The 20,346-nt window shown below is 45.5% G+C and overlaps 3 protein-coding genes across 4 annotated transcripts in view; 2 read left to right on the top strand and 1 right to left on the bottom strand.

The window, feature by feature from the left end:
- Nucleotides 1–4,061: 4,061 nt before the first annotated feature.
- tceanc (transcription elongation factor A N-terminal and central domain containing) lies at nt 4,062–6,449 on the top strand. 2 transcript variants are annotated; one of them, XM_083680066.1, is made up of 2 exons: nt 4,062–4,111; nt 4,468–6,449. In XM_083680066.1, the coding sequence occupies exon 2, from the start codon at nt 4,478–4,480 to the stop codon at nt 5,624–5,626; it is 1,149 nt and encodes a 382-aa protein (XP_083536192.1). In that variant the 5' UTR covers nt 4,062–4,111; nt 4,468–4,477; the 3' UTR covers nt 5,627–6,449. The 2 variants fall into 2 exon arrangements, with proteins under 2 accessions (XP_083536192.1, XP_083536193.1); XM_083680067.1 differs by lacking the exon at nt 4,062–4,111 and adding an exon at nt 4,289–4,350.
- Nucleotides 6,450–7,111: 662 nt separating this feature from the next.
- Nucleotides 7,112–11,844, top strand: LOC310812014 (ras-related protein Rab-9A-like). Its single transcript, XM_083680402.1, has 3 exons — nt 7,112–7,223; nt 9,236–9,268; nt 9,655–11,844. The coding sequence occupies exon 3, from the start codon at nt 9,690–9,692 to the stop codon at nt 10,293–10,295; it is 606 nt and encodes a 201-aa protein (XP_083536528.1). The 5' UTR covers nt 7,112–7,223; nt 9,236–9,268; nt 9,655–9,689; the 3' UTR covers nt 10,296–11,844.
- Nucleotides 11,845–15,144: 3,300 nt separating this feature from the next.
- gpm6ba (glycoprotein M6Ba) overlaps nt 15,145–20,346 on the bottom strand; it is a gene marked incomplete at both ends in the record, with an annotated part of 15,455 nt that continues 10,253 nt past the window's right edge. Inside the window, 6 exons of the mRNA XM_083679906.1 lie at nt 15,145–15,294; nt 17,947–18,012; nt 18,389–18,462; nt 18,706–18,874; nt 19,559–19,718; nt 19,866–20,052. Coding sequence (XP_083536032.1) covers nt 15,145–15,294; nt 17,947–18,012; nt 18,389–18,462; nt 18,706–18,874; nt 19,559–19,718; nt 19,866–20,052 — 806 coding nt within the window. The remainder of the gene's footprint in view (nt 15,295–17,946; nt 18,013–18,388; nt 18,463–18,705; nt 18,875–19,558; nt 19,719–19,865; nt 20,053–20,346) is intronic.

The following is a 20,346-nucleotide window of genomic DNA, read 5'->3' as shown; positions in this document are numbered from 1 at the left end:
TTTCACCGCTTTCTATGCATAGTCCCCCTATTTCAGGTACACAGATACTTAACTTTAACCTCAGAGTAACTGTTTGATTTAAAATCCATCATAATAAAAAATGCCTCACTGTCCCATTACTTACACAGGGCTCATGTTATCAGACCAACACAAGCGTTACCCCATGCAGACAAAACAACCCATAGTTTGTAGCTGCTGCCTGTTTACAGAGTCTCATTTCCTGAATGAAGCGTTGCAGTTTGAGAGGAATGTCAAACACAACAGACAGGCCGGCCAATCGCTTTCTGTGGTAAATGATTGCTGAGGTTATGTTTGCAAACCCAGACACACGGTACATGGAGGATAGGCAGGCAGGGGTGATAATGGGAAGACTAAATATCCCCCCCGTCCTCACCCACACCCACACCCACACCCCCTGGGTGGGGTGTTGACCATTGTAGGCGTCCTGTCCACTGTGCTGCATTAGTCCATCTCTCCTCTGATAGAGAGATGCAGAATGTTCAGGGATTCAGAATGTTCAGCATCACTGTGCAAGGGCCTTGTTGCTAGGGCCTTGTTGCCGACATGAGAACCACGATACCTTCCCGTCTGCTAGTCAGCCCCTCGTTTCTGCAGTGGTCTCAGCTTCTTGCATCACTGCTGTCTGTTGTCAGCTTAGGTGGCACACGAGAGACTGGTCTAAAACGACATCGCAAGACCTGCTGTATTCATCTAGCATAGTGTCACATCTGTGGGCGTGACTGGCATAAGCATCTCACTGAATAGCATGATTGACAGTTTAAAAAAAACCTGAGGGTTAAAATGTAAACATTTTCAGGTATTCTCTGAGGGTACCTTTATCAGTAAACCTACAGGAGGCACAGAATAAGACTAAAAGGAATGCATTATCTTATATTTTTTCCGTTGTACAATCTTATGGGAAGTAACCTTCTTTCATACTTGGTGCAGACAATGGGAATGTTTTGGATTAAGGAGTGGGGGCTTAGGGCCACATTACACAATTCCGCCCACTTATATGAACCTTATCACTTTAACAGCCCCCCCCCCCCCCTCTCAGGCAGAGGTATTGGGCGCGGGGGGGGGGGGGGGGGGGGGGGGCACTTGCAAATGCGTGTGTGATGGAGGGAGGAGACAAAGCAGGATTTGATAACGCACTCCTTCCTCTAAGCTCTATGGTGAAATCACAAGGCAGAGAGGGACCCCTTGTGGCTCAAAGATGTAAGAGCAGGAAGATCACTTCCCGCTGGTAAAATTCCATTCCCACGTACAGAAGATGCACAAGTCCATGCAGGCTGGACTGCAGCAGAAGGCCAAGCAAATTATTTGATAAGATCCACAGATGCCTTATGCGGCATTTCAGGAATTCCAGTCATTTCTGATTGCAGTTAGAACAGAGAGAGGCCAGTACTTGTTGTGCTATAAGAGGTTTTCCCCTCAGACCAACCCGACCCCACCCATCTCTTTCCTCATTCACACAAAGGAAGGGGAGTGGGCCCTCACCACACACTGAGGATGAGCTGTCTGTTTTTGAGAATGGTTTTAGGGCCCGACTTGAAAACTACTCGGCCTGTGTACGCCACCACTGCCTGTCTGTGATGTTGAAAACATGCATTTGACATAGTTATCAAGGGCTCACATAGTTACCAAGGGCTCACATAAGTAGTTAATATATTCCTTAAGGCCTTTACCTTCTGTAGCCAATGGGTGCAGCTGCACATGTTTCCCAAATCCCACTTTTCACCCCTCATTCATTCTCTGTTAACTAAAAGCTTTGTGCATAACTGCTTATGTAATGTAGGTAAGTTACATAATAACAGACTTCATGGTCTTTCTGTGTGTGTGTGTGTGTGTGTGTGTGTGTGTGTGTGTGTGTGTGTGTGTGTGTGTGTGCGTGTGTGTTTTTAACCTTGTCCTGGATAACTTCACAATAACCGACTCAGTCAACCTGCTGGCCGTCCTGCCTTAGCTGTGCCTGTGCCACTGATAAGGCTGATCCCTAATGTCTTCTTTCAGCCTTTCATCTTGGAACCGAGAGTTTGGCTCAGGTCTTTGGTGAGACTTTTCGGTAACACTTTATTTAAAGGGTACTGACGTAATGACTTCATGTCACATCCATAACCTGATCATAATGCATTTATAAGTAGTGCATAGGCATTTCATTGGATTAGATTAGATTAGATTCAACTTTATTGTCATTGTGCAGAGTACAAGTACAGAGACAACGAAATGCAGTTAGCGTCTAAAGAAAAGTGCAGTGTGAACAATATATACAGGTAGTGCAGTATAAGTAGTGCAGTGTAGCAGTATATGTATTAGCAGTAACATTATAAGCAGAATAAATAGAATGCAGTATGAACAGTATAAGCAGCATATGAGCTGTATAAGCAGTGCAGTATAAGCAGTATATATGTATTAACAGTAACATTAAAGCAAAGTAAATAAACAGAATAAATATGGAATGCCGTATGAACAGTATAAACAGATATGTACAGATATGTACAGATGTGCAGTGTATCAACAGTAGCATGAAAGCAACCGCAAGCTGACTCTGAATGCTTTATGTAAGCCGTTGGCGTTACCATGACGCAAGAAAGAGCATGACAGCAGTACCCAAGATTGAATTCCGTTGGTTAATTAAGCCTCCTTTACAAGCCAACGAGCTTTACCAGTCTGTTATTTCATTCAGCCCACATACTGGATTGTGAACTGTCATTACTTGTCCTCTGTATGTCTTGCTATGACTCATTCATGTAGCCTACGCTCTATGAATGAATTGCATAAACCACAGTTGTGGTCAGATTTGGATTCACAACATTTATGAAGCATTATTCCCTCGTTGCACAGTGCGTTCTCGGGTGTGTGATCAATCCAAGGGGAAAAGACGCAGGCCAGCAGGGCGATAGGCGCTCTGTCCTCTTTGAAGGGGACAAGCTTGTGCACATCTACCTAACCATTCATGTCCAGTGACGTACTGTGATGAAAAATCTGCCTGGGAGTTTCAGGCACACCGCCCATATTTAACTGTAGAAAATAATAATACGTAGGAGGCCTACACCTAGCCCATATTCACTGCTTAATCCCAGACAGCACAAAGGATCATATTGACGTTGTCACTAGCTAATAGCCTCTTGAGTAAGCTAGCTAAATTAGGCAATATGCAGAGACATCTTGAGTATTTCACCTTTGCACTCAAGATGTCTCTGCATATTGCCTAACTTAGCTGTTTTCTATGTATAAAAAGTATTGTCATTTATATCTATCTATCTATCTGTCTGTCTGTCTGTCTGTCTGTCTATCTGTCTGTCTAACCTTCTCTCATCTATCTGTCTATCTATCTATCTATCTATCTATCTATCTATCTATCTATCTATCTATCTATCTATCTATCTAACCTTCTCTCATCTATCTATCCTGTAGATCTATCTAACTGTCTGTCATCTATAAATTCATCCAATCATCCAACCAACCAAACTGTCTTTACTTTATCCGCTACCATAATAAGACTCAAAAGGTTTACTTTCTTTCAATTACCATGATGAATAAAGGAAAAATATGCATATTTTTAATATATAAATAAGAGATGTGGCTCCTGCATGTGGCCTAGTTCTGTTTACTTCTCCTAAGCATAAAGTCCAAAAGCAACACAACCAAGGATTACTGTAAAAGCATCATCTGGCTTATTATAAGCGAAGTGTGTCATCAATATACTTATTTGAAAGTTTAAAACATGTTTTGCTTTTATAACACTCAATAGCATCAAATTACTTTTAGCTTCTCTATAAATGTCAACGTATGAGGCAATGGCTCCGTTCTTTGGCTGAGCAGCCTTCGCTGTATGTTTCTAGTGGAAGTCTGCCCTCTAGTGGAAGTCTGCCCTCTAGTGAAAGTCTGCCCTCTAGTGGAAGTCTGCCCTCTAGTGGAAGTCTGCCCTCTAGTGGAAGTCTGCCCTCTAGTGGAAGTCTGCCCTCTAGTGGAAGTCTGCCCTCTAGTGGAAGTCTGCCCTCTAGTGGAAGTCTGCCCTCTAGCGGCACTATCGGTCCCTTCTCTTGAAACTGAATTCCAACAAATATGGCGGCTGATTATGTGGTGGTGAATTTGTCGAACAGAAAGGGTATGAAAGGAGTTGCTTTCGTTGCGTTAAGACTTACGGATCCAATAGATCATTTGGGATCTTTAATTAGGTCTACTTTATTATTGGTTCCTGTATTTTTATGAACGCCAAACATTGACGTTGACCTCCCCTTAACTATTTCAACACCTTGCCAAATATGTGGCAGGTTTAGACACGTTCTATGATGCCATAGTATGTGGTGTAATGGAGTTGCCTTGAGTGAAATGAAAGACATAGAGGTTAGCAAACAAATGTACTGAATGGCTATTACCTGCTATTATTATATTTATTTATAGCATGTGCTGTAGCTTTTCTGACGTTTAATACAAATTGTTGTATTTTTTTTCACTCCACAGTGTCTTGAACATGGATTCAAAACAAATCATTTGTCATGCCATCCATATTGAAAAATACAACAAGGACAGAAACTATGGAAATGTCATGCCTCTCCTGATCATCCTTGACAGTGCCTGTGTGTCTCTTGAGCAGCTGCAAGGGACAGACATCGTCAGGGTCCTTTACAGAGTCCTGAAAACCTGCTCCGACCCTCCGGTGAAGAAAACAGTCAAGTGTTTGCTGTCAAAATGGAAAAAAATGTACAGTCACCCTAATGACATGTCAGAAGATAAAATCAGTGAAAAAGTCAGTGTTGTTGAAAAGACTAAGGAGACATTGGCTGGCAAAGCTTGGCTGGGGGACAGGGGTGACCTCTGCGCTGGTGATACTAGTAAAGCATTGGAGCAAGGTGAGGTTCCCGAGCAGGAGGTGACCTATACCGGGTCCAGACTGGACAGAACACTCCTAAACAGAGATGAGTGTGAGGGAGCCACAGGAGATGGGCTGTCATCATTACAGGAAGGTGGCCGTTCTTCCTCAGGCTCAACACTGCACTCCCTCGCGGGGGGTTCAAGAACTCCTGCCACCACCGCCCAGTCTACCCCTCCTTGCTGTGACCAGTCCTTAGCCCTGAGGTCCAAGTGTGTCCAGCTGCTCCTCAGCGCCCTCGGTCCGGAAGGCTCGGAACAGGAGGGGTCAGAACAAGAGGGGAAGACCACAGAGCTGGCCGGTGACATTGAGCAGCACATCTACACCCTCCACGGTGTGAACCAGGCCAAATACAAGGCCTGCGTGAGGAGTAAGGTGGCCAACCTAAGGAACCCCAGGAGCTGCCACCTTCGCCTGGGTCTTCTGAGCGGCGACCTGGGGGCGGAGGCTTTTGCCCAGATGTCAGTTCAGGAAATGGCGAGTGAGGAACTCCGACGCCTGAGGGAGGAGTACTCATCCCAGGGTGTGAGCGAGCGGCAGCTTCCCCTCGGGGTGGAGGGGACGCCGACACGGAAGCTGCGCTGCAGGAGATGTGAGGGTGCCGACTGCAGGGTGACCCAGGTCTCTCGGGGGACGCTGTTCCTGCCTGCTTGGGTGCGCCGTGGCAGCCCTGATGAGGACGCCATGACCTTTGTGACCTGTAGTGGATGTGGGGAGCAGTGGTACCACAGTGGCTGGGGCTGCCTCTGACGGTCTCATCACACCAACCCGTCTGTCTTATAAAACCTGGAAGATGCCTTTGAAAAAGCCTCGCATTTCAACACACTCAACTCTCTCTTTTTCATTCATTATCTTCATGGCATACAGAGGCAACTGTGGCTTTGGGGTTCATGTGAGAACAGACCCGCTCTTATGACATGAATGTGAGGCAGTAAACCAGGCAGAGATACCTATCAACACAGTCACTGAGTAAACCCATGTGGCCTTCCTGTGGACATGTGACCCTGTGAGCAGCACAGTGGGCATGTGACTCTGTAATCTGCCCAAGACCCGGCCCCTGGGGGGGCTGATCTCCCATGCTCCTTCACTCTCTGCACAGCTAGGGCTAATGACATCATCGTGATGACAGTGAAACATTCCAGAAAGATCCTAGTAACTAGGTAAATAAGAACAAGTTGGCTTTATAACCTGTAGGTCTGCTCTTTGTGCATACAGTGTGGGAATACTAGGGTGGCTATGATGTTGCGTCTTTATTCAACATGTACAAATATGCCTGGTCACCATTGAACCATTGTACTATAAATCTCAAGAGGAGGGAAAGCATATACTGTACTGGACAGACTGGTGCATTGCCATGACCATTTAAAATTGTAATGTAGATCATAATCTTTACAGAAGATGACCCCTGTCTATAATGTGTTCTTTGTCTGTCAGTGTGTCTGTTATTTGTCTTTGTACATCTGTGTGTTTTCTTCAATCTAAGAGAAGTACAGATGTCTGAGTCATTGTAGATACTACTGTGTTTTATCAGCTATCTACAGGAGTGGCAATCCCAAAGTCCACTTCCTTATCTTCCTGATACTCTACTGCTTTGTTTACATTCAGCTTTTTACTTTCTCAATCACTGTGTGTGTGGTAACTGTTTCTCTCCCACACATTCACACACCGCAGGCATGAAGTGGTACTTTGAAGTATAGGTGTACACTGTACAGGCATAAAATGCACACTCTGATATCACAGTTTGTCTGCATACACCCCACTGATAACATTTATCAAGTGGAATGTCCTCCTGCTTTCCGTTAGAAACACATTCTCCTGTCCTACACGAACACAATGCAGACACACCAAAAATGTTGGAGGTGTTACACGATTCGACATACTTGTCCATACTTTTCCCACCACCAGAATAGTACAGTATTCCAGCGGATCATATCATAGGGCTTAGGGGAGAGTCTGTATCGCCATGACGTCGTCATTATATTGGTACAGAGAGAGAGACCCTTCTCCTTCCACCACGGGACGGGATCCTGAATCGGTGTCTCGGTGTGTGGGTGTGGTCAGGTGAATGTGTCTCCAAAGGGACATTCGTGTACGTGCATATTTTGAATTGGAAAGACAAAACGACATCGATATCTTTTTCCCGATCGAGAAGCACGGTGGCGGACGACAGGAGGGGGCGTGGCCATCCGGGTCACATGAGCGTCGGTCCCGCCCCGCGGCGCGCGCCATGTCACCGGGCAGCGCGCGGCGGGAGGACGTTGAGACGAGCGGCGCCGCGGCCCGCAGGAGAAGCTCTTCAACGCTGAGGCCTCGACACGGTCAGCGACATAAGTTGGGTTTTGTAAAGGTGAGTGTTCAATCTGGAGGTGTCTCAGCTTTGGGAACGTGCTGATTTATACTGGAATTGGGTTCGTTAGGTAGCCGAAGTCAGCTAGCGATAGCATACTAGCCAGCTAATCAGAAGGTGGACAGCTGATGTTGACGCGCATGAATATCATAAACCCTGCAACTGTTAATGTTAATGTTCTAGGTTCAATGTCCAGGCTGCCAACTACGACCTATGTTACTCATTTACTTGCGGTTTAGGTCGTGTTAGACGTCTGCTATCTATCTATCTATCTATCTATCTATCTATCTATCTATCTATCTATCTATCTATCTATCTATCTAACAATGTTTGCCAGCGGTGTGCCAGTTGGCCTCGCCCCGCGTCATAGGTGCTCTTCCAGGTGTGTCGGCGGAGTCATTAACGGGTTATTAAGCCAGCCTTCCTCCGGTGTCTCCTCCAGGCCGAGCCTGTCCCCCGTTTGGGTTATTAAGCCAGCCTTCCTCCGGTGTCTCCTCCAGGCCGAGCCTGTCCCCCGTTTGGTTTATTAAGCCAGCCTTCCTCCGGTGTCTCCTCCAGGCCGAGCCTGTCCCCCGTTTGGTTTATTAAGCCAGCCTTCCTCCGGTGTTTCCTCCAGGCCGAGCCTGTCCCCCGTTTGGTTTATTAAGCCAGCCTTCCTCCGGTGTCTCCTCCAGGCCGAGCCTGTCCCCGCGTTTGGTTTATTAAGCCAGCCTTCCTCCGGTGTTTCCTCCAGGCCGAGCCTGTCCCCCGTTTGGGTTATTAAGCCAGCCTTCCTCCGGTGTCTCCTCCAGGCCGAGCCTGTCCCCCGTTTGGTTTATTAAGCCAGCCTTCCTCCGGTGTTTCCTCCAGGCCGAGCCTGTCCCCCGTTTGGGTTATTAAGCCAGCCTTCCTCCGGTGTCTCCTCCAGGCCGAGCCTGTCCCCCGTTTGGGTTATTAAGCCAGCCTTCCTCCGGTGTTTCCTCCAGGCCGAGCCTGTCCCCGCGTTTGGTTTATTGAGATGGTCAGTAGGCCACAAGGGACAAGACGAGGGTTTTGTCAAATGCCTTATTTTCTACTTTGCAGCTCCACAGTTCTGTACTGGGTCATGAATAGATGCATCGTACTGACAGTGCTCATATTCTACTCCTGAAATATGTTTCAGCTAACCTCAAGCACTTCCCCTTTAAATCTTGTGACTGGTGAGACCTACTCTGTGATATGGGCACATGACTGTGTGTGTGTGTGTGTGTGTGTGGCCATTGATGCAGCACAGCAATGATTTGTTTTCCGTTTTAAGAGGTATGCATTGCACAGAGCAGTCCTAGATGATGGCTGAAGCAAACAATGGCAAAGTCTCTGAAAAGAGTTTCCCATCAACCAATTTGACTAACAAGCTGTGTCTGTTCGCTTTGACCTAATTGCATGGTGAGCCAGCTACTGCGTCTCCATTTGGGATGTTAATGCGGAAATGCAGGGCAGGAGATGGAGGCTGTAGCAAGCTGCGTTCCACGCGGAGGTCAGTGGTACAGTGTAGAATTAAGGGGCAGTCTTGTCACAATGTTCTGAGATGTAGGCTAATCTAAGTTGTGGTGAGTGTTTCCTTTGAGAGACAGAGAGAGACACTGAAGATAACGCTATCAGAACCACTGATTAAATTAATGCTGTGGGCGTGAGTTGAGTTGTGAGGAGATGAGATTGGATTGAATCACTTGATCCTTCTCACTTACAAGGGCCCCCTGCAGGGGGTTAACTTTCTACTGCTCACCCAAGAGGTTGGTCTGGCATGTTGGTTGAATTGTCATATTTAGCTTTAACTCTGAAGTGTGTTACTGGATTAATAGTCAACAACTTGGTTTGGCCGAGCCTAATCCTCTGTTGTGTATACAGTTGGAATTTTAATGCCCATCTCAGACACCCATAAGGGCAACATTCGTCAACAACTACAGAGCAGTTTGAAAGGAACTTAGCAGAATTCTTTGACATGAAGCAGGCCTGACATTCATTTTTATTTTATTCATTTTGCTTTCTTACAGGTGCTGAACTATGGTTTGCCCTGAGAAATAACGGTAAGAAATGTTAATTGTGGGTCATTTCCTAGCAGTGGCCCAGGTCAACTTGAAACAATGCTATTGTGGACGCTACTGCAGCCCCTCGTGTGTAGGCCTATTGCATTAGTGAAACAGGAAGCATAAATAATTTAACAAAAATGTATTATATAATTGTAACGCTAATGGCAAAAAGGGCTTCTGAAAGCCATGGGTCATGTGATGCAGACACTGTATGAACGTATGTCAGTGTAGTGAATAGGCTGCAGCACCCAGAATAGGAGGGTTGACGGCCACTTGGACACAGCTGAGGAGGTTCCCCCAGATCTCTTATGCATTCTGAAACTGAAACTTTCAAAGAGGCATTTTAGCCATAATTTTAAACAAATTCAACCCATCCGTCTCAGGTTGCTTCTCAGACCATCCTCCACCCTGCCTAGCCATGACCTCCAAGTCCTCCCTGCTGAAGGTCATCCTCCTGGGGGACGGCGGCGTGGGCAAGTCTTCGCTCATGAACCGCTACGTCACCAACAAGTTTGACACGCACCTCTTCCACACCATCGGCGTGGAGTTCCTCAACAAGGAGCTGGTGGTGGACGGACGCACGGTCACACTCCAGATCTGGGACACGGCGGGCCAGGAGCGCTTCCGCAGCCTGCGGACCCCCTTCTACCGCGGCTCCGACTGCTGCCTGCTCACCTTCAGCGTGGACGACGGGCAGAGCTTCTACAACCTGGCCAACTGGAAGAAGGAGTTTGCTTACTACGCTGACGTCAAGGACCCCGAGGCCTTCCCCTTTGTGGTGCTAGGCAACAAGCTGGATGTGCCCGAGCGCCAGGTGTCCGGCGAGGACGCCCGCCAGTGGTGCCGGGAGAACGGCGGCCACCCGTACTTCGAGACGAGCGCCAAAGACTCCACTAACGTGGCGGCAGCGTTCGAGGACGCCGTGCGGCGCGTGTTGGCGTCGGAGGACCGGGCGGAGCACCTCATTCCCACGGACACGGTGGACCTGCACAGGAAGCCGCGCTCCGGCTCCTCATGCTGCTGAGAAGGGTGGTGGGATTCTGGTCGTAATGGACTCTTATTAAACAGACAGGGGGGTAATTGTTAAAACTGCTGCCGCTCAACTCTCTCTTTCTCTCTCTAGCCATTGGGTTTAATGATTCTACTGTCGGCTGTGACTTTGACTTTGCTTATGCAAACAACGGCCTACTTTTAGTTGACCCTTTCCATCTGTGGTTAATTCACCCGCTCTGCACCGTGTTACACCCTTGATTTTCACCCATAACACTCATACTCAGCTTTGTGCTCTCACACACTCACATTCTCATGAGACCACCATATTGCACTGTTCTAAACACGACTATTATGTAAGCAAGCACACGTGCATGTTCTCACACACACACACACACACACACACACACACCGCTCATGATCACATCAAACGCACTTCACTTGCAGTACATATGGAATCTTCTACATGAGCAGTTTGAACACTCAGACTGGGCACAGAGCTGCTGGCTTACATTCCTTTTTGCTGCAGAGTATTTTTCAGTGACTACTATGATGGAGGTTGTCTTACTTCTGCATTCTTCCTTCCAAGAGATGCACTTCTGTGCAGATCAAAATATACAGTAATCGTACTAGGAAATGACTTAATGTTCTCTATTTTTTAAATTAATAACAATCACTTTCTATCCAATGGGCTAACTGTGCCAAACTTATGATATTAATATTGTTGATTTGTAAAGTAAACCTTTTGTAGTAATTTAGTGATGTTAGTGCATTGATTGACAAGTAGCCTATAGTAAGTGGGGTGGGAGTGGGATGAAACTGATGGTTCTCACTATTGCACAATTGGGAGAAGAATGCAGGTCTTGTAGTTGCCTGGAGAACTTTGATATTTCTTGTCCAAACAATGTCTCTAATTCTCATTTGACAGGCTGATTATAAAGATGTTGAGCCAGCCATGTAGCCCAGATTATGACAGTGTCAATGTGCAGCTGAACATTGCTCGTATCACAGACCTACATTGAATGGATTTCTGCTCAGTCTGCTCCCATCGGTATAGTCATGGCTGAATTCATAACTGTAAGAGCTTTAAAAAATAGAATCCAATTTCAAGATCAACTGTTGAAAGCCTTTTTAGCCTTCGTGCTAAAATGGCAGTTCTCATTAGCCTTTTCATTGCGATGGAGTGTGCAGATCAGTCTTACTGTAAACGGGTCTTTCAACTCCAATAACTGTTTCTGTTTTTTCAGTCACTCCCTATGCAAACCAGCACATGATGCCTCTCAGGACTGTATGCTGTTAACCTTTCAGAGCGTTGTGGAAGTGGATGAGTATTGAATGCGCTAATGCCTGAAAATCTGGACCAACAGTTTAGTGGATGGGTCAAATCCAACTCATTCCAGGGTTTATTTGCTAAGTGTATTATATCTGCTGACGTCTGTGTACGTAAGCCCCAGGCGTCTTGTGTGACATGTTTGTTTTCAAATGACTACCAGTAATTTCTACTGTGTTTTGCATTAAAACATGAACAACCATGAACACTAACTGTCTTGTGTGTGTTGAAATAAAGTTGATAATTGAGAGTCTCTGAGTCCAGTTTACTCAAGTTTGTCAGTTTTGATCTCTGGAGTCTTTGGATCAGATCTGCTGTGACACTCCTAAAATTAGCTCAAATGCAAGAATGTCTTCAACAAGTCACTCAATGAGTTGAATTGAGTCCCACTGAGTGCATTGATACACGGATGTGTGATCATGTGATTTCCGAATGAATATCTTTTTTATAGGGTCTCTGAATTGCATAGGAATCAATTACACACTGTGTGGATTAGGCTGTCACTTCCAACTCAGCAAATTTCATCATTTTCTCTTGATCCTGGCAAACTCCCTGCCCGTGGCAAGCATACCCATAACATAATGCAGCTACCACTGTTCTTCACACAAGGGATGGTGTGGAAACTGAATTGCATGTGCTGGATTTGCATCAAAATTAATGCTTTGTAGTAAAACCAAATTAACACATTTCCAGCTACTTTATTTGCTGTGTCACTTGAATTAAGTTAAGATTTTTTTTCTCATTAAGGGATTCTCTTTGGCCACTCGGTTGTATAGATCAGTGACAACAAAAAGCTATTAAATCTATTTTAAAGTCAGGTTGTAACATAACAACATGTGGAAAAAGTCCAGGGGGGTGAATCCTTCCTGACGGCGCTGTAATGGCAAGGGAATCATTCTGATGGACACACAGTTGTTCCCAAAGTGTTAACATGAGCCCACCAGGTGGCATCAATACATCACAAATCTCAACAGAAACAAGACCACCTACCATGTTCTTTCTCTCTGGTATGGTGAGCATTATTGTAGTCATCTTCCTTGAGTTGCAAGCTTCAAAGCCTACATTTTACACACCATGAACAACAATAAAACATCTACCTTAGGATCTAAGCTAATTAAAAATGAACAGAGGTTCAAGTAAAGCCATAGTATCGTGTCAATGACCGTTACTTTTGCAGAGACATATTAGGTTGTTCCTTCAGTGTAGTTCTGGTGGAGAAGGATGATGGCAGCTGTAAAACAATCGCATGTGTCTCAATTCACAAAAGCGCATATTTGCAAGAAAAAGACAGAAGAATTTTCACGATAATAAAAAATATCGGTTTTACTAGAGAAGGTTACAAAAATCATCACTATACAGGAGTCATATAACTATTCAAAACTTAAAAAAAAACAATAATGAAACAACTACAGGGACTACAATGCCATCAAAGTACAATGGATTTCTTTAAAAAAGAGTGTGTGGGGGGGGGGGGGCAAACACTGCCTACCATAATTGTCAGTACAATTGACTACACATCACCTGAAAAACTGCAAAGACACAGTCATGTCTCCTTCATGCAATAACGAGGAAACGACGAGACACCCTGACACGCACCTTCTTATAGGAAATCGAACGTGAGTTTGCCTACATCACCCAGCGGCAAAGCACGTATATCAAACATAACACACATGGCAATATAGTCCTCTTTTCAGTATTTAGACATTTGCACACGTGGACAATACTGACATGCTTTTCATGAAAGTTAAAGTAATCATCGTTTCACTGTTTTGAGGAAGTTCACTAACCGGTGATAATCTATAGAGTATAGGTTATAACAATTAAATGATATCTGATAACAAAATCGATATATGAAAATTCCTGACTTGTTATTATCATATTGTAAACACCAAACAGTCTCTGTGGCTCACATAACAGGCCTGAACATGTGACTCAGTGAGAGCCAACCATAGAGCTTGAAAGTCAACCATTTGGTTTGCCATATAGTAAAATAATCACAAACAATTTCCAAAAATCAAAGTCAAGTAGTTCATTACCTCATCACAGGGAAAGATTCAGCTGGCGGCCTACAACTGATAAAACATTTAAAACAATTTCTTTATACAACATTTTTTTCACATTTTGAAATGTTTACAATACCAGAACCTCAGTTCCTCATGATGACTATACTGTATTTGCTTCCCTCTCACAATATACCATTTAAAGATGTTACATTACAATTATATCAAATGCAGAACTAGTAATTGATGCTAAACACAAATTCCAACGGGAACATTTACATCTTTGTGATTAAGGGAAAAACAGCATGGTAAAACATTGACCGTGTCCTCCACAATAAGGAGGTACAATTTACCAGAACATCTTTTGGGGCAGTCCATATATTTACAGGTGATTTACAGCTTAATCCCTTTACGTTTGTTTTGGGAATATGAGAGAATCCAATTAAGGTTCAGTGGACTTCATCACAGGTTAGAGTATGTCAATTCCAAACCAGTGTGATGGAAGGAGAGGCATCCACTGTTCAGAGTGGTAGCACAAATGCACATTAGACTTAAACTGATGTCTTGTCCTGAAATGTCTGTGGGCTAAATTAGTGGAGTATTTATTTTTGTTTCATACCTGAGGTATAGGTCATTTACATGGCAGAAGTAGGTCACCTGACCTAGATCTATGTGTGTGTTTTTGTGTGTTTTGGAGCAGTCTGAAAGCCAGAGAGCACGATGTCGATGACACGGAGAGTGCAGTGTAGTTCACCTCCGCGTCCAATCATGACTCTGGATCTTTTACAAGATGTGTTGCATTAGGGCAACAGTCACATCAGTGAATGTGTTTTCCTCAAGTGGAATGAAGAATTCATGAAAAGTAATCGCTGTCAATAAAGAACTCATTAGAATAATGGAATAACTGGCTACTTTTCTAAAGGAGGCTAAAGTTGTTTTCTATGAGAGGCACCCTAAGGTGCTTATACTCTATATGTATTTCTTTTCTTTTGTCTTAAATAGTGCAACGTATCAAGATTACCATTAAAAAAACAAACACATGTAAAAGAGGGTGGAAATAACCAAAGGAGAGAAATACCAGAGAGAAAATACCAGAGAAAAGATCATAGTAAACCTGGCATACTTATATAGTATTAAAAAAACCAACAACATTCATACACATTCGCACAATATATTCATATATATATAAAACACCAAAAAAAGAGGAAGTTTCTGTCTGGCTTCCTCAGGAGTTAGTGCAGACAGTGACCGTGTCGTTAGGCGGTTAGGAGCTGTGTTAGTGCCGCTCGGACCAGTTGGCCGTTACAAACCGAGACGCATTCACTCCAGACCAGACAGGAGGAGACGTTTGCAAACAGAAGAGGTACGGTACTACCTGAGCTCGTTCAACAAGAACTCTCATCTACGGTCTCCATTTGTAAATGTTCCCCCCTGTCTGGGCACAGTGAGCGAGACCCAGGTGTTGGTTTACTCAGAGTGGGGGGTTGGGGAGTGGGGGTTGTTAGGTGTAAGGGGGGTTGGGGGGAGGGGGCGGGGTGGGCTTTGGCCGGTTCTTATGAGTAGGAGGAGTTGAGACCCTCCTTGGAGCGTGCTTCCACGTCCAATTCCTGGTCGTCCTTGGTCTTGATGTCCTGGTACGCGTGTGTGTTGCAGGCGCCCTTCAGGTAGGCCCAGTTGGCTGACAAGATCATGAGATAGTGGATCTGTGGAGAGAGGGAGCAGAGAGGGAGGGAGGGAGGAGGGAGGGAGGGGAGAGGGAGGGAGCAGAGAGGGAGGGAGGAGAGAGAGAGGGAGGGAGGGGAGAGAGAGGGAGGGAGGGAGGGGAGAGGGAGGGAGCAGAGAGAGAAGGAGCAGAGAGGAAGGGAGGGGAGAGAGAGGGAGCAGAGAGGGAGGGAGGAGAGAGGGAGGGAGGGGCGAGAGAGGGAGGGAGGGAGGGAGGGGAGTAGTGAAAGAGCAGAGGGTGTTGGCCAATAAGTGGGTTAGTTAGCCAAAGCGAGCTAAATGAGTAAAGTTAAGTATTATGTTGGCAAGTCTACCATGACAAACACACACGTTATGGGCTCTATGTTCAGCTGACACAAAATGGAGGCAGCTTACAGGTAACTGTAGAGTAACAGTGAAAATGTGAAAATAGCACAGCACTGTAGCACTGTCTCGCCTGCAATCTTGTGGGTGGAGAAGCGGTGAATCCTGCAGGGGTGTGTTCATGACAATAAGTAGGTCAAGTGCCATCACGTGCACACCCACCCTAAGCACCACCACCACCAGCGCCCCGGCAATGCCCACGTTTGCGCTAAGACCTGTTTTTAATGCTGTTAAGACAGAGCGCAATATCGTTGCTCTACTGTCATAATTAGTGGTAAAGGAGTTTCTTCTCATCACCACTTGCATTGTGGCGTTACAGTAATACAGCTTTGCTAAGATGGCTTGTTAGTATTAGAAAATTACAGAAAACTAATGTAAGTGGTTCTACGTGTAGTCCTTACAGTCAAAGCACCAAGAGAGTTAACATGTTGTTTACAATATGTCTGAGCACATTCTAATAAGGAGAAGACAATAGTCTTAGTTTTCCTTCACATTTTATGTTTAATTTGCAGTCTTTAGAAATTGTAACAATTACTGGATATCACTAAAAGAGACTAAACCAGAAAGGACAAACTTTGTCATGAACTAAACCTTTCACCAACTGCACAGGCACAAAGTCAGGGTACGAAATTCAATGAAAATACATTTCTCATCAAAAGCAGGTATACTACACATCAAGTAACTACACATCAAACAAAAATATATATTTCCTCTTACACTGGCCACTTCATAAACCTGTCCTACGTCTCTCTGCATGCCGTCATTAATACTGAAGCTACAGCAGATTTACCTGGTTCCTCACCTGGTCACCATAGCCTTGACTAGCGTTCCTTCATAGTACTGTATTACAGTAAGCTCATTGGGGAGAATATTTGGTCAGAATATGCCTCTTCAACTGTGATCTTAACATACTACACATGGAGACAACTCTGGCTGAGGGCCAACACTTGGCTAAGGCACGTTTTTTTAAATGTTATTCTGGATTGCTTATGGTGCACTCGCTAACTAGCCTCTCAAGTAGGTTATGTACAGTAAAGTAGATCTATGTGTTGTGCCATTTACTGTAAATCTGACTAGCAACGTCAAAAAAGGTATTGAAAACCGACAATATGGGGAGCTAGGAATAACTACATAGCTTGTGAGTGAGTCTTATAGACAAAACCCAGCTGCTGAAACACAACCCCTGCCAGGTGCTTTATCTATGCCCTAACTCCTCCAAAACAGGTGCCACTTCCTCAAACAGAAATACTTAACCACTTGTGAATGTGAAGATACACAAAAGGGATTTTTTTTCTCTGTACTTTTCTCTGGTTCAAGGAACCCCCTCTCTGTTTCTCTGTTTCTCTGTTCATCTGTCTCTTGTCATCTGTCTGATTTCTACCTGCTCCTTTGCTCTCTCTCTCTCTGTCTCTCTCTCTCTGTCTCTCTCTCTCTGTCTGTCTCTCTCTCTCTCTCTGTCTCTCTCTCTCTGTCTGTCTCTCTCTCTCTCTCTCTCCCTCCCTCCCTCCCTCCCTCCCTCCCTCTCTCTCTCTTTATTTTTCTAATCCTACAAAGCTCTTAAAATGTTGTGATGCAGCGGTTGTCATGGCTCTTAAACTTGAGAACAGCATAGTTATACGTGGTGGCCATCATGTAGATCAGCTGTGGAGGAAGAGATCAGAAGTAAGACACAGGTCCAACAACCGGACTGCCTTTAGGGAGGTCAGAGAGTAGCTCTTGGTGGTATCTTGCTATAACACACTGTGTTGGGCAGCAGCACTTTACCGCCTTAGCTAGCAATCCCAGCTTCATTCATTGCAACCTTTAGCCTGGTTTCCCCAGTGCCGCCCGGTGAAGGACGGTAAAGCAAGGCCTTATGACCCCATTAACCTGACTCTACTAAGCAGGTCGTCACCCAGTGCTGAGCACACTGATTGGATGAAGAAACTCAATTATCAGTAGAACGTGACCCTGTCACTCTGCCCATTGAGACATGCACATTATAGAGGCACATTCTAGCTCTCAATTCTGTGGCCAACCTTTGGTGGGGGGGGGGGCGGCTTTTGAGGCGTTACTCTCCTGCGGTCATAATATCAGAACAAGAGCGCTACGTTGGCCTCCGGGCTCCAGCACCCGTCTCAGGATCTCAGTGTAGCCACGGGCTGTAGGGCAGCTTCAGGCCCCATCAGACGTGAAGGAGGGGTTTCCATGGCAACAGATAAGCGTGCTATGGCAACATGCAAATTCAAAAAAAACACGAGCATGTTGGGATGTAGGTGTCGAGAGCTTACCAATGCGATAACGGTGGCGCCAGCCCCGGCACACGCAACAATGTACAGGTGGTAGGACAGGTAGAACTGGAAAAAAAATGGAGAGATTCCCCAGTTAGTGATGAGAGTAATCTTGCGAGAATGTTTTTGTTTTTGTTATCAGAAACATTTTTCTTCATTCTTTGTTGTTTTCTATTTTATACTGTGCTAATCACTTTCGTCCTGACATTTTCAACATGTTGACACCTTCAAGCGCACATAACGTGTTGAAGAATCTACGCATCGTCATGTTAGCATGGTTTTATGGTACATTCACATTAGAGCTCTCAATAATGACACAAACACAGAGGACAGCATCATGTGCATGAGGGTCAGGGTCTAGAGGAGGGTCAGGGTCTAGAGGAGGGTCAGGGTCTAGAGGAGGGTCAGGGTCTAGAGGAGGGGAAGACGCTGCCGTATTCACCTCGCTAGTGTTGCAGATGTCTCCTAGTGTGGATCCGCAGGCTTTGCCAGGCGTTGCATTCCATGGAATAATACCTAGATGAAAACAACAAGAGATTTGTGTTAGCACCCTTGACAGAATGGTAATATTGGTCATATAACAAAGACGTAGTAATGGCCTAGATATAGTAATAGGTTCCAAAGGACATATTTATGGTATGTGGCACCTACTCTCTTCTGCTCTAAGTGAAGTTACTGTCCAATGGATATGGGTCATACTCATGATGTTATGATACAGGTAGACATGTAGTCAGAGTGGGGTGAGCAAACGGTCCTCACCGTACTGCCTCACGTCCACACAGATGGAGTCTGGAGAGGTGATGTTGGACACGGGGGACCGCATGGTGGCACAGGTGGTCCACATGTTGTAGAAGAGGAAGACAGGGATCGCAGTGAAGCCAAATATACCCAGAAACGCCAGGCCCAGGATGTAAGTCAGGAACACAAACTGAGAAGGAGAGGCGATGGAATGAGTGGCTTCATCATCATCATCATCTTCATCATCATCATCATCATCATCAAGTCTAAAACACATGTATGATACTACCCTCATACAACATCATCATCACTGTGAATACCCTAGCATTACATTCACTTCAAACACCATCCTAAATGATCCAGGACCTTTGTAAGCAAGATCATCCACCATCAATCCTCATCCCTGTTACCGTACTCTGCGTCATGATCATCATCCACATTGTCCTAATGGCACATTACATGTAGGATGAACAAGGATTGGCTTAAGTTTACTCAAATAGTAGTCAGAATATGAGGATCCGCCCCCTCCATCAGCGAGACCATCCAGGCTGATGTTACTGGACATCTGCAGCAATTAGAGGAATCAGGCTAGAGAGGACAAACTGTGCCACAGCTTCCCTCAGGGGCTCTCCTCTGCTTTGTGTGAGCTACATGCACACACGTGTGTGTGTGTGTGTGTGTGTGTGTGTGTGTGTGTGTGTGTGTGTGTGTGTGTGTGTGTGAGTGTGAGTGTGTTCACGTGTCAGCATGCTCACATGTGCATTTGTGTGTGAGTGAGTGAGTGAGTGAGTGAGTGAGTGAGTGAGTGAGTGAGTGAGTGAGTGAGTGTGTGTGTGTGTGTGTGTGTGTGTGTGTGTGTGTGTGTGTGTCTCACCATGGCGGTGATGCAGCGTCCGCACGCTGTGGTCTTGAACTCGCTCTGCAGCTCCTTCTTGACGGCGCTGGTGGTGTAGAAGCCCTCGGCCAGGAGGATGATCCCGTACAGAAAGAAGAAGGAGGCGATGCCGTAGATGATGTACTGCATGATCTGGACCCTGCACAGGCAGACGGACTGTCAGTCAAACGTACACACACAGACATATGTACACGCATTGGATCATCTGATTCTTGGTGGTAGACATGCTCTCTCTCTCTCTCTCACACACACACACACACACACACACACACACACACACACTTACACGACAGTGAGAGTCGCATGGTCAGTGGTGACCCTTGAGAAGTGGTTCTCCAGCATGGTCAAAGTGCCGGTCAGAGCCACGTGACCACACCCGCAGAACAGAGCCACGCCCGAGAAGCACAGGATGGTGGCCACCAGAGAGGCGTAGGGCACCCCGCCCAGACACTTGATGCAGCATTCAAAGCAGCCTGTAGAGGGAGACAGAGAGCACACATTCCTTAGCAGGACAAAAACCTCACAGGCAGATCTTTTAGTTGAGTTAACCTCGCTGCATGTAGCCTGCTGCTTCTGTCTGATGCTTTCCTGAAGAAGAGCCACTGTGTGCTCATTTACACATTATGAATAAGTGAATTCATGAATCCTATTTGGTCAGACTTGCTGGTTGTATCTGAGAGGGATGTTCACGTCGTTCACGCATTCTGTTAACCTGAGCCAAATAGAAATGCTTACAGATATCGTCACATTCACTCCAAAATGCTGCA

The sequence above is a fragment of the Argentina silus genome (assembly GCF_951799395.1).
Source record: "Argentina silus genome assembly, chromosome: 11".
Classification (NCBI taxonomy): Eukaryota; Metazoa; Chordata; class Actinopteri; order Argentiniformes; family Argentinidae; genus Argentina; species Argentina silus.
The sequence above is the reverse complement of the archived record's forward strand: the minus strand, read 5'-3'. Positions and strand labels throughout refer to the sequence as shown.

Excerpts from the sequence above, each read along its gene's own strand:
- tceanc (XM_083680066.1), top strand. The coding sequence starts at position 4,478 with ATGGATTCAAAACAAATCATTTGTCATGCCATCCATATTGAAAAATAC.
- LOC310812014 (XM_083680402.1), top strand. The coding sequence starts at position 9,690 with ATGACCTCCAAGTCCTCCCTGCTGAAGGTCATCCTCCTGGGGGACGGC.